The following is a 12,695-nucleotide window of genomic DNA, read 5'->3' as shown; positions in this document are numbered from 1 at the left end:
CTCCTGTTCCCAGGTTCTCTCTCTCTGTTTCTGTGCCTCTCTGTCCTGCGGAGGGCCACAGCCAAAGCCCTTCTCCCTTTCTATCTATCTGCCCCCCCTCAGGGTGTCACCATTTCCTCTCCACCCTGATTGTCCCAAGCACTCACTCTCTTTCTCACACACCAAAACACAAATACAATGCACTCACTGCCACATGCACTATTGTGTGTGCTGAGACACAAAAAACTAAAACTTATTATTATGTTTGTACAAGCTGGTGAAAGAACACATGCATGGCTACAAACACAGAAACAAACACACTTGGGAAAGCTTGTTCTCACGATCGTTTCTCATTTGTATCAGAACACCCTCCAAACTAACCCACCCTGCAGCTTCCTGTGTTCTTTGGACAGCACCATCTCTGTGCTCTTGGTGAGGTGACCCCACCCACACCCACTTGCACTCACAAACAACAATTTCCTGAACAAAAAAGTCACAGCAGTCTCTTCTTCTGACAGTTTTAATCCAGGTAAGACACACCCACAACAGGTCTCACACTCCCCGCGCTTATCAAGTTCATATTGGACTTCAAAATAAAGGGCGTTCTGTGTAGTTGCATCCAATAATATCAGTTTTGGCTGTATTTAATAATATTTCAAAGATATTAGGAATGAGTTATAACGTGTGGAACAATGAGGGAGCCCTTAGGGTGGGGCATTCTGTAACAGCTCCAGGCCCTCAGGATTGGTTTGATAAGGAAGTAGAAAGGAAACCATATTTCTAAGAGTGTTCAACAACAAGGGAGCACTTGAAAAGTCTAGCCAGGGGCAAGATGAGGATCAGGTGGCATTGATAGCAATCTGGGCTCGCACAGAACAACTTTACCTTTAACATTTAACACAATGTTTCTCTAATTACAAGGAAGTAAACACTGAAATCTAAAATGCATCAGACAACAACACAGGCTAGTTTGGAAGCACCTTGCGTAATGGAGCAAGGAATAGTTTAGTGTTTGGAGTGAATGTGTCAAAAAAAGTGAGAATGGCTCAGAGCCACAGGAAACTGAGCGTTTACTGCACAGAAATGACTGACAGCTGAATGTGTTTGTATAAGGACAGGGTGGTAGGAGATTGACTCCGGCACAAAGCACTTGTGCAGTCCCCCCAACCCTCAGAAAGAAAATGTAGTCATAATACATGAGGGCAAAAGTTAAACACAATTTGGAAATACTAACTATGTAGTCGAGTTTAAGATGAAAAGAAAAACAAATCTAAATGGCATTTACAACCAAATCAAACCAATATAAGCTCATTTGGAGTCAGCATTAAGAATGCCAAACATTCCAAGCAGCATGAAAACTGGATGTTCTTACAATGCTGGTTAGTGTTGTGTGTCTGTAACATACCTACATGTGTAGGGATATGTGAAAAGAGAGCTCGGCTTTCCTTGAACACAGGCCTCATGTAATCGATATCTCACTACCACGATCAGACCACCAAGGTTTCTCAGGGAGGGGATCAGAGCCCAAACCCTGATTTTCAACCTGGACAGATTCCAGAGAAAAGCTGCCCGAGCCACCTGGGTGTCAGTGAGATGCAGTATGTCCCTGATTCTTTTACTCCCTCTCTCCCAAGGATAACAACCAAAAATAAGACAAGAGCAAGATGAAGGGTAGAGCTCAGCCTGCTGCACTGCGACGTGCGCTTAATGTTCTTGGGTATTAAGAAGACCCCTGCTGTCTGCATGAGTGAAGATGTGCAAATCAAATTACGTTTATAGATTCATCACGGGTAGAGATATTACAGATATAACAAAATTATATTTATGATATTTAGCATTTCTATGCATTCTCACTTAACTCAGCCAATGTATTATGTCAGTTTATATGCAACATCAGTTGTAGGGCGAGAAGGCTAAATATAAAGTGTAGTTTTAGAAACTGTGTTCTTACAGGAGGGGACTGAAGTTGCTCTTACTGTGAAAATGCCCTGCTCAGTGGATGTTGCAGTCACAATCTTGAAAATATATGAAACATTTGGCATTAAATAATGTTTAGAAATGACTTTCAACAGATGTGACAACAAACTGAAAAATAGATCACAGTATTAGCCTTGACAGTGCAGTATTAGGACAGTGTTTGCACACACTGAAACAGTTCCATTTTCCATGAAAATTCCTTAGCTTTTCAATACATAAGATGTTCTAACACTAAGAGAAATGCATGACTGTCAGGACTTTGAAAGCTCTCCCTGCACCAACAGCAGTTCATTTATCTCAAAATGCTAATGATGCATACAATCAGGAAAATCTCCAAAGCGTGAAGTTTAGTAACGTTCTGAAGTGATGTGTTTCTACGTGTACGTCACTGATACCCTAACGTTGATGCACCGTGAATTACTACCATTTAACAATGCAGGGCAAAACCCACCGCCTGTGTGTTTGCACACCGTAAAACATGAGCATACCAGCGGACCCAGAGACGTCCGGGGCCGGAGCACGCCACAACCAACCTGTTCAGACCAACACCGAGCCACACAGGGCCGAGCGGCCCAACCACTGAGGGCTCTGCTCTAATTATAAAACAGCCAGAGCTCCTCAGAGACTCATTTTCCCATTAGCCCCCAAACAGGAAGAGGAAGGGGGAGTAGCCTGCGTTTTATTATGATGGTCCAGATAACAGCAGACGCCTTGTTTATGTGTTTCTCACTCTTTAAGCACAGCCATAAGGAAGAAAAACACCAGGAAGCCATGAGGCAACACTGTGAAACTGTCAGAGTACACAGGCTATAGTGTTCGGACTAGAAAGACCAGCAGGTGTGATTTTCTTTTTCTAACTATATGTTGTCCTCAAACTGCTACTGTAAACATGTTGTGTTCAGGGGATGATTCATCCGCCCCTATGGGCCAGGTAATGTTTAATTGTCCTGAAACTGCAGTGCCTGTCCTCAACAACAAAAATGAATCAAAGCCTCATTCAGACTCTGGAAACATATTGATAGGTTTCCATAAAGGAACATTGGATACTGTGTTCGTCTAATAGATTGCACTGTATCCACATTAGGGTGCATCAAAAAACACAATTCTTGAATTTTGATATGGCTGGGTGCTAAAAGTGTATCAATATATGTGGAAACAACACATGCAAAAATATTTTTCCAATACATGATGATTTAGGGATGCCACCGCACATCTGTTTTTGTTGGATAAAGTGGTAAACAGTGCTCAATGGTCGCCATGGAGATCTGAGGTTAACAAGACTGCAGTTCAAGAAAACTGAGGGGATCTTTCTGTTTTTGTGTTGGGTATGTATTATTACATATTACTATCATATCTGTAGTTGTGTCTTTGTATACTTAAGTCATATTTATAGGTATTTTGTGCTCATTACATCTAGCTAACGTTAGCTAGCAACAGTTTGCTAACCACAGTTAGCTATCTATGTTAGCTAACCTATTAAGCTTAACTTCAACAGTAGCAGCTATTCTAGAGTGAATAATGTCATATTCAGAGTATTGATGTCTCATGTTTACAAATTGATATTTTTAAATAAAAATTTCCCATTCATATTTGATGCACCCTAATCCACATGCATGAACATAAACACAATTTTACAACTTTAAGTTAAAATTTCTCACAGTTATTTGTTGAATTTTACAAAAATGGCACTACACCCTGAAGGATCTTTGAAAGCCATTGAAAACCCTTTGAACCACTAAAAAGATGTGGCTGTCAGCAGCACAGATGAACTGATAATCTCCTTCAGGCTACAAATACAAGAATGTGTGATAAAGTACGGGAAAGCAAATTCAACCAAAAACAAGGTGCAACAGGAACTTCATGTATGTTTTATGCATGGATGACACACACTACCATAGGGACTCAGCACATAAGCTTGTGAGTTTAAACACGGACAGGATAATCAAGTGTTCTTCTAGCAGTGATTGTAAAGTGGGGGAAAGGGCCTGTAAAGAATGTCTGTGTAATTATCGCCACTTGTAAAAAGCCAGAGCCGGCTCATTGGCAGCCATTAGTGACGCTGTGTGATTAGAAAAGCTGTTTTAGCCCGAATAGGACTTCCTGTTTGTCATGCTCTGATCTGAATGATAACCGGCTTCCCTTACACTTTGTACCATCGCTGTGTTTAACCTGCTTTGTGTCTCACTACTGTTTCCTCAGGATGATACATATTTGCTTTCAAGTTATTTGAAAATGTACTTCTTAGAGGAACCAAATCTACAAAACATCTTTCATTTTTGTACTGTAACCTGGTGTTTACTTTTCAACAAAATCCCCCCAACGTTTTTACATAAACAGCCTGTAAGACAGAAGCCAGGAATACAACTGTGAGCTCCTGTAAGTTAACGAGAACTAAGCGATAGACTTTCAGTGCGTCTCTGTTTTTGCGTGCCGGTCCTGGTTCATACAGGTCCCTTCATCCAGATCAAGATCTTAAGTTGGCATGAAAGGGCTCCAGTATGTTGCACTGTACGCTGGTCTAAATGTGTCAGTGTTCAGGTCTGCTGAAATTCACAAACTCTCATTCAAAGCAGGGGGCAAACATGCTGACTACAACGCACATTATTCAGCTGAGGTGTTGACGAATGTTTTCCTGCTCATATAAAAATATGTTTTTGATGGTTAAAGTAAGTCAAAGGAACTTAGTGGAGGGGCAGGAACTGATATGCTCCTGCTCAACATGTATTTTTTTTTTAAATCAACAGTCTACTCATCTACGGTGAATTAAATCAGTTTTACTGTACAATAAGTGGGCCGTTAAGGGAACACGGCTGCTGATACTGAACCTGAGCTGTTTTATCTGCATGTATCTGTAATCAAACCCAGATAACACACCTGCTACTGTATAATGCATGTCACAGGGTTATTGTCAGTGTATGTGTGTATTACTCATTTCTTTCCCACATCATTGGCACTCATTAAAAGGTTGGATGGATATATCTTTCAAATAATAACGAAAACTACGTTGATGTACTTAAAAAGGAGGAGCCTGGAGTTTGAGATGTAACGTACACACGGTTCCGTTGCGTTGACGCTTGCCGGTGGGCGTGAACCGCAATGCAGTTCGGCAAAGCTTGACGTCACCCCAGTGAAAGTGTCAACGCAACGGAACCGTGTGGACGAGCCGTTAATCTTTAGGTCGCGTATAGCTTTGGAGAGACGCACACTCATACGACAGCCCGTTTGCAAAATCAATATATTAAGTTTTGTATTTCATCCATGGATTAAGGCAAATAAACCAAAGCAAAACTATGAAGAAAAAAGGAATGTGAGGAACAAAAAGAACAAAAGCAAAAAGGTGAAAAATAAAGGAAAAAAAAGTCCAAAAAGATCATATAACTCTCTGAAGAAATGCTCAGGACACAGGAGGAAAGAGGACTCACCAGGCCAGCGATGGGTGTAGGAAGTCTGTTAATTTTCTTTACCAGGCTGGGTTTAATGGAGCTCAGCAACCTAATAAAAAAAACAGAGAGATGAAAACATTACAAGTTGAATTTAAAATCAAATCAAAACAAAAAGCAAGTCTGTTTAAATTAGTTTTTTGTTTAATATTTGAAATTAAGCTCCACAAAGTGTTTTCAGAACCGGCTCATGCCGAGTGAAATAACGGCAGGCCAAAGAGATAAAGAGTGTGTGAAGCTGTGTGTTTGTCTTAGGAGAAAAGAGGAGGGGGAGAGAGAAACATTTTCGGAGGGTCCCATGGTGGCGTGGGCCCAAGGTTTATAACGACTGAGATACTAAATCACAGAGGAGAATCGGTGCGTCTCCTTCCCCCGCTGGGAGCTGTTAAATAGTTCCAGTAGTCTTCATATAACACTGAAGTACACACGTGAAGATGTACGTCCTAAATCTCTTTGCAAATAAACAAGAAGGTTATTTTTTTACAGTATGTTTCTACAACGCTGGACAGCATGTCAGTCAGGGAACAAGTCACAGTTTCCCTCGCTCCGCTTCCCCTCTGTCTCCAGTTCCTCTCTTTTGTGTGTGTTCTCATCAGAGGAAGCACTGTAATGACTCTGCGCTGCACACTGGGATCATCTTACAGTGTTAGACATCCTGTGATGCTGAGGGCATTCCAGCAGGTATTTGGGGATGAGCTGCTGTAATTTACCTTTTAGTGAACTCTCTTTCCTTCAGCCTCTACATCAGACTTCCTGCTGTACTGTATGCATCCCAGAATAACTTTCAACAACCGGGTGTTCTCAGTGCCGCATACAATACGTGTAGGTGGGGAGAGTGGGCCATGTGAAAGACAATATTTCCACTCTTGAAAGACATTATCAGAATAATGTTGCAGTCTGCTTTATTCTTTTATACTCAGCCACCTATTTATTCTTCTTCTATTTCACCCTGTATGATCGTGGAGCATCAGTACAGTTTACAAAACGGTCCCATTGCCCCTGAGATTGACTTTTTCTAAAAGTCATTTGACATTGCTTTCCGCACTTATTTGCGGGAGTGTGGCCATTTGTGTCTTCTAAAGACTGTCCCAGTTGTTTGTGTTGTTGCATGAGAGTGTTTCCTGTTTTTAAATACACACAATCAAAACAAACACAGCACAGGCAGCATAAATACATCATCTTTTTTCTATGTCAAGGACAAACACACTTCCTGACGCCTCGGGAAGAGAGGAAGAGGTTGTAGAGTGCTTCTCTTTTGGAGGTAGTGAGAGTCAAAACAAACCTCTCTCTGCTGCACAGAAACCATTTCCATGCATTACTCGACTAATTGCTTGTGCAGCGCTATGAAGGGGGGATGCAAGGATGATGGTTTTAAACGCAGTGTAAAACCCAAAGTTACTGCATTTGCAAACCAGAAGGATATAGCAGACCTTAAATTGGAAACAACAGTTTTTAATGATCATTTTAAACAAAAAAAAAAATGCCAATTCATCCTCTAATCAAAGCCTGATTCATAATTGTCTGCATGAGATGGATTCTTTTATCAAAAGAACGGAAGCCTTTGTTCTGGGCCTGGAATAGCTAGACGTTTCATGATATTCCAGAAATTCCGAAAGCAGTGGGGACACTTTTAAATTGGATGACGCCTGTATTCACAACAAACGGTGTTGTGTAACTGAACTTGTCTGAAAGGAATGTGCAGGAAGTGTCTGTGTGTTTTCAGTCTCATTTTAGCACCTCGCCTCATTATGAGGGGGCAGAAAAGACTTCACTGTACCTCCTGTGAGGAAAATGGAAAAGGACATCCGTCTCTCTGATCGCCGGACAACAGTGAAACAAGCGAGTGCACGTACGGAAAGAAACCTGATGTTCTTCGTAGACATTGTATGATTTTAACTAGGGCTGCGTACCTAAACGTAACATCAGGTACAGGTACAGGTACAGAGGTTTAGGTACAGGTGCGGACCTGTACCTGATGTTACGTTTAGGTACGCAGCCCTACCCTGAAAGCTTTGTTACGTGATCCCAGACCTTACTGGTCTTCCCATGTGGCATGACAAACAAATTCACTCCGCGGCCTTTAACTAACGCGGCAAAATTACACAAAGCAACAAAGTTAGTTATTTTTTATGGGTTTTTTTTGCCTTTAAATCGGATAGGACAGTGGAGAGTGACAGGAAAGTGGGAGAGAGAGTCGGGGTGGGATCCAGAAAGGACCACGGGTCGGGAATCGAACCCGGGTCGCTGGCGTGCGGTGCAGGTGCCCCAGCCAGTTGCGCCACGGCCGGGGCCGCTTTTGAGTCTTTTTGACCAATCAGAACGCTGGATCAGCCAAGCTCTCGCAATATCTCGTGAGACTGTGGCGAGAGGATCTCAAATCAAAGATGGCTCTGATTTCAAGTTTCAGTACGGCTTTTCCAGTGCTAAATTTTCGTCTTTGTGGTAAGATTTACGCATCTTCAGTCACAAAATAAGCATATACTTGGTGTAAATTTATATCGGTACAGTACCGGTACTTCATGATCCGGTTTTTTGGACCTGTACCGAATGGATTTTCACGGTACAGCTGCGTACCGGTACGCAGCCCTAATTTGAACTATTCAGACTTTTCCTAAAATGTAACAATGCCAAGAAAGGCAGAGTACAATCCTACATGAAGGATAGAACTATTCATTTCATTTTAAGATGTATTTTAGAAGGCCGGTGACTTGACCTGCTGGTGAGCTTTGAGATGATGAACTTTGCACTCTCAGGACTGGAGGTTTATTCAATGTTCCACCCATTTAAAGTGACCATTGAACACGATAAATCATCTCATGAAAAGTAAATGAAAACAAAAAGGTAGTCATTAAGTGTATGAATACGATTAATAAAGATGAAAGCAAAGGAGACAGATGCAAACTAATAAGATATAGTGAGAACTTACTCGCACAGCAGTATCCCATTCTCCAAACCGCCTCTGAAGTCCTTGTCACCAAAACATCTTCCTGTCACAGCCTACAGAGAGAATAGAGGGGTGAGTTAGCAAAAAAAACAACAAAACACACACCATCAAAAACACAAGTCAGTCTCTGAATCTGAAGTCTACAGACAAACACTCTACTTAGAAACCAAGAAACCAGCCCAACAACCTTTATAAACACTCCTTTCACGTATTTCCCCTCGCGATAAATCCAGAGAATGGTCCACAAAGAGCCGTGGCCGTATATCAAGTCCCTCTCTAGTTAACAGCACTAAACACTAACAAGCTTGACATAAGCCGCAATCATCCTGACCAAATGGCTCTGGCAGGCTAATGTGTTGTGACAGGGGATTTAATGGGTGATAGTTACTCAGATCCTGTGAGGCTGCCTCAGGTTTGCATGTATTTGCATGACTTTACAGTACATTTTCAGGCATGTGTGCCTCCGTAGACAAATAAAGCAACTCAAGTACAGCACACAAACCCATGGTGGGAAATCTGACCAGGTTCCAGAAACGTCTAATGGTTTGTCACAGCAAAATAAATTGATCCCAAATTGGCAGTTTCTACATATAACCTTCTGCTGATCTTTATGTATGCGACTGGACAGGGCATCTTAATAATGCCTGTATGCCTCACAGGAAAATGTGTCCCACTCCAGAATATTGGTTGTTGCAAGACTTTTTTGTCAGTGTCAGGGATTTGGTCATGAAAAAAGGGAGAGGGAGGGGGTGGACTTTGGTCTGCTGGATTGGAGGCCAAAACAATTACAAGATTACATTTACTGAGAGCTTCTTTTACATTTATTTGCACAGCTGTGGGGGAAAAAAAGAGTGTGTAGATGTGGAGTGTCTGGGTCAGCTGTGTTTTTGGTTTCTGTCGGCTTCGTGGCACGTCGGGGAGCCTGGAGCTGTTACAAAAGAGATGGACTGCTGTGTGTTAGCAAGGAAGCTGACAGTAGGTGTCATTCCTGCTGCTGGGGGGGAGCAGAGAAGTGTCGTGTTTGATACTAGGGACTTAGATAGAAAGAAAAGCACAAGGAAAAGAAGGAGGCAAATATAAATCCCTGTAGCCTGCCAGGTAGGTATGCATTACTGCTTTCCCCTACTCCACCAGCAGGGCATTGTTTGCTTTGGGTTTGACCGGTACCAAAGTGACGTGCGAGATCTGAGTGTGAGGCCCATAAGTCCGCCTACAACTAAATGATATGGTCCACCCATGTTCTATGAAATCAGTTAATGGATCTGCTCTTCAAGGACAAAAGCATCATCTGTTCAAACTAAACATCTACCACTTCAATTGGAAATGAGCAGATTGTTTAATTTAAAGACTACAAGCACTCAAAGCTCACTAATTGACATGTTGAATCTAGTTTGTTTAATGGGGAAAACTGTAATGCAATAACAACAAAGTGTGGTTTAAAAGGGAGTTTCATAAAGAGCCAGGCTAGAGGTTTCCATTATTAGTTCAGAATCAGAATATTTTATTGATACCTGGGGAGATTGCTAATCATCATATGACTAGTTAACAGACTAGTCTGAAAATGCATTTTTCTCAGTTAGCAGCCGGAGCAGTAGTATAATTCCTGGTCATTTTCTCCCTCCTTTTAAACCCCTCGCCTGTTTCTACTGGTCTTAATGCTAAAATGAATCTCCAGATCTGCTACCTAAAAGTTTGTGAAATAAGAAGCTCATTTTGTATAAATATTTTAGAGAGAGAAATGACATTTCAAGATCTTAAGTCATAATAACGTGATTATAGTCAAACACGTTCCCAGGCCTTCACTGTGAATGTAAAGCAACCCCTGAGTTATCACAGAATATTGTCCCCTGCTTTTGTTCACATTCTGATTCGATAAAAATAAATGGCCTACATACTCTTATATCTGAAGCTTAAAAATATCTGCAGCCAAGAAGCTGACCTTAATTTGGGAGTCCCTCAATAAATGTGTCACAAGACTGTTAATATCCGTATTGCTAGGGATGGATGACCTTGTTCTGTTTTGTAGCATGAACAGTCTCCTGCCAAACAGTAAACTTCAGGTTTCGGTTTATTAACTAAGGAAAGGTTTAACCGCCTCTCCAATAACTAGGTCAGCTGTTCACTGACCCTGTAGATGAGTACGAGTGTTAGCGGGAAGATTAAAGTGTCACACTACCCTGACACGGAGAGATTACTGTGACACCACCTTTACACTTTGAGGGCAGACTGCAGCCAGGTGCAGGAAAACAGGCGAGGACAGACACCGTCTTAATATTAGCATTATGAAAGAAAATGAAATCTGGAGAAATACTCATGGAAACGGGTGGTATTGTTCAGGTTCCAAATTGAAAACACAGAAACGGCTCATTCTTTTAATTTCATAAGGGAAATGAATGACGTGACGCATAAAAATCTGTGTCTGTATATTAAAACTGTTTTTCCATATTCAATAAATCCCAAACATGGTTGCATTTTATGGGCCACTGGTGGACCAAAACCTCCAGCTGGATAGGTTTAAGGTTAGGTCAATTAATATTCTGTCCTTTGGGGTTCATTAACGTAAATGATTACTCTTCTAGCTGTGACAGGGGAATGGCAGAGACTACTTTTCCTCATTATCTTGATGCGCAGCTTGGCAGTGACTACAGAGCTGCTAAGGACCTTGAATCATGTAGACCTTTGGCTCCCATTAGAGTCGTAAGTGAGCTGAAGTGCACCTGAAAATCCTGACTGACCCGAGGGAGGCCTTAGTTTGAGACAACTGGGTAATAGAGAAGCAAATGTTTAATTTAGCAAATGAGTGAACGGGGAACACATAGCCTAACCACCATACTAGACGGAAGTGAAACACAATTTCACCCACCTTAAGATCAGGAGGCAGATGGTTGGTGGGCTTTGCACCTTCCAGGGGAGAATTACCTTCCTAACTCAGATAAACACCTTTTAGAGGATTTGTTGAGGGGACATCTTGGCATGGAAGTTACATTCGGTAAATTGACTGTATTTCTATAGCATTTTTGGTCTAGAAGTGTTAACAAAAGAAGGGTTTTTGTTCCTTTTTCAATAATGTAACGTGCAGGAGAAGACGCAGGTTCAGGTCTCTAAATTAAGTTAAAGCTTATTTGTTGTTCAATAGCACCTATGTTCCTACATTAAGCAACCATTCAAATAGTACCAATTCTGTCAGTATACTGCAAAACTAGGTGTAAGTTAAGATAAGGACGTTATATTACTAAAAGACTACAAATATACAATTAAAAATGGAAACATCTCAATAGAAATGAAATAGCATTTTAAAAAAATGAAAAATTACACGTCGGAATATATTTTTAAATATAAAATAAATACATTTAGACAAAATATAGCAGGATATTATATATACATTAAGTGTGTATAGAATGGAATATTAAATTGAATATAAAACGTAAAATGTACAGTGTGAGTTTAATATTATTTAAAGCAGAACACTGGCCCAGGGACTTGCAGAGCACACATGCATGATGAAGCAGACAGTTGGACACACACCTCAATGGAAATATGCATCCTGAAAATGCTGGAAACTTCTAGATCTGAACTCAAAGCACCGCAGGGCCATATGAGGGGACTCAATTAAAGAGAGGAATGTGTCGCCTTTGTTGCTTTCAGTGGAACGTCGCCTGTGTTGTTCCACAAACAATCAAACATTGCTGATTTGCTTTTTATCCCTCTTTTCACTTCCTTCCCTTTGGAAACACTAATGTCCAGACTCAAGTATTTCTCATGGACTCCTGACCAAAGTGGCCATCACCATCACTTTGATATCCAAAAAGAAAGCACGTCTACAGTATGTTTGTTTAGAAATGAATGAATGAACTTTAAAGTATATTTTGCTTTTGCTACGTCATGTTTCCCAGAGAAAGGAGTAGTGCGTGAAACTATTTTTCTGCTTTGATGAAATATACAAAAGTGAAAACTCCCGGGAGACATTGCTTTCATGTTCTGAGAGATAAAACATCAATGTGATAAGAGGAGACTCCTCTACAGTCAAATGTGGCAGCGGACCACAACTCAAAGGCAATTTAGTGGATTAAAACCACCAAGAAAATACAATTTAACACATGAAGAATGATGAAAAAGGTGAAGCAATTTCCCGCAAACCAACACATCAAGAGTTTTCCATCAGTGATCTCTTCCTGTTTGAACTATTCTACGGCAATCCCTCCACCCTGGGGGCCAGCCAATGAAAACAGATATATAGCATTGTAGCAGTAATCGCAGAGGCCCTCGAGGGGGGCTACCTGTCCTAAATTAACGACCAATAAGTCAAGGTCTGAGACTTCCTTGGCTTCAGGAAGTAAAGGACTAGCTATTTTAAG

The 12,695-nt window shown here is 41.2% G+C and overlaps 1 protein-coding gene across 1 annotated transcript in view; it reads right to left on the bottom strand.

The window, feature by feature from the left end:
- The window catches only part of LOC134859875 (LIM and calponin homology domains-containing protein 1-like), a 74,948-nt gene that overhangs the window by 38,685 nt on the left and 23,568 nt on the right, over positions 1-12,695 (bottom strand). The window contains 2 exon segments of the mRNA XM_063876621.1: positions 5,379-5,448; positions 8,323-8,393. Coding sequence (XP_063732691.1) covers positions 5,379-5,448; positions 8,323-8,393 — 141 coding nt within the window.

The sequence above is a fragment of the Eleginops maclovinus genome, chromosome 23, assembly GCF_036324505.1.
Source record: "Eleginops maclovinus isolate JMC-PN-2008 ecotype Puerto Natales chromosome 23, JC_Emac_rtc_rv5, whole genome shotgun sequence".
Classification (NCBI taxonomy): domain Eukaryota; kingdom Metazoa; phylum Chordata; class Actinopteri; order Perciformes; family Eleginopidae; genus Eleginops; species Eleginops maclovinus.
This window is presented reverse-complemented; position numbering and strand designations above follow the sequence as displayed.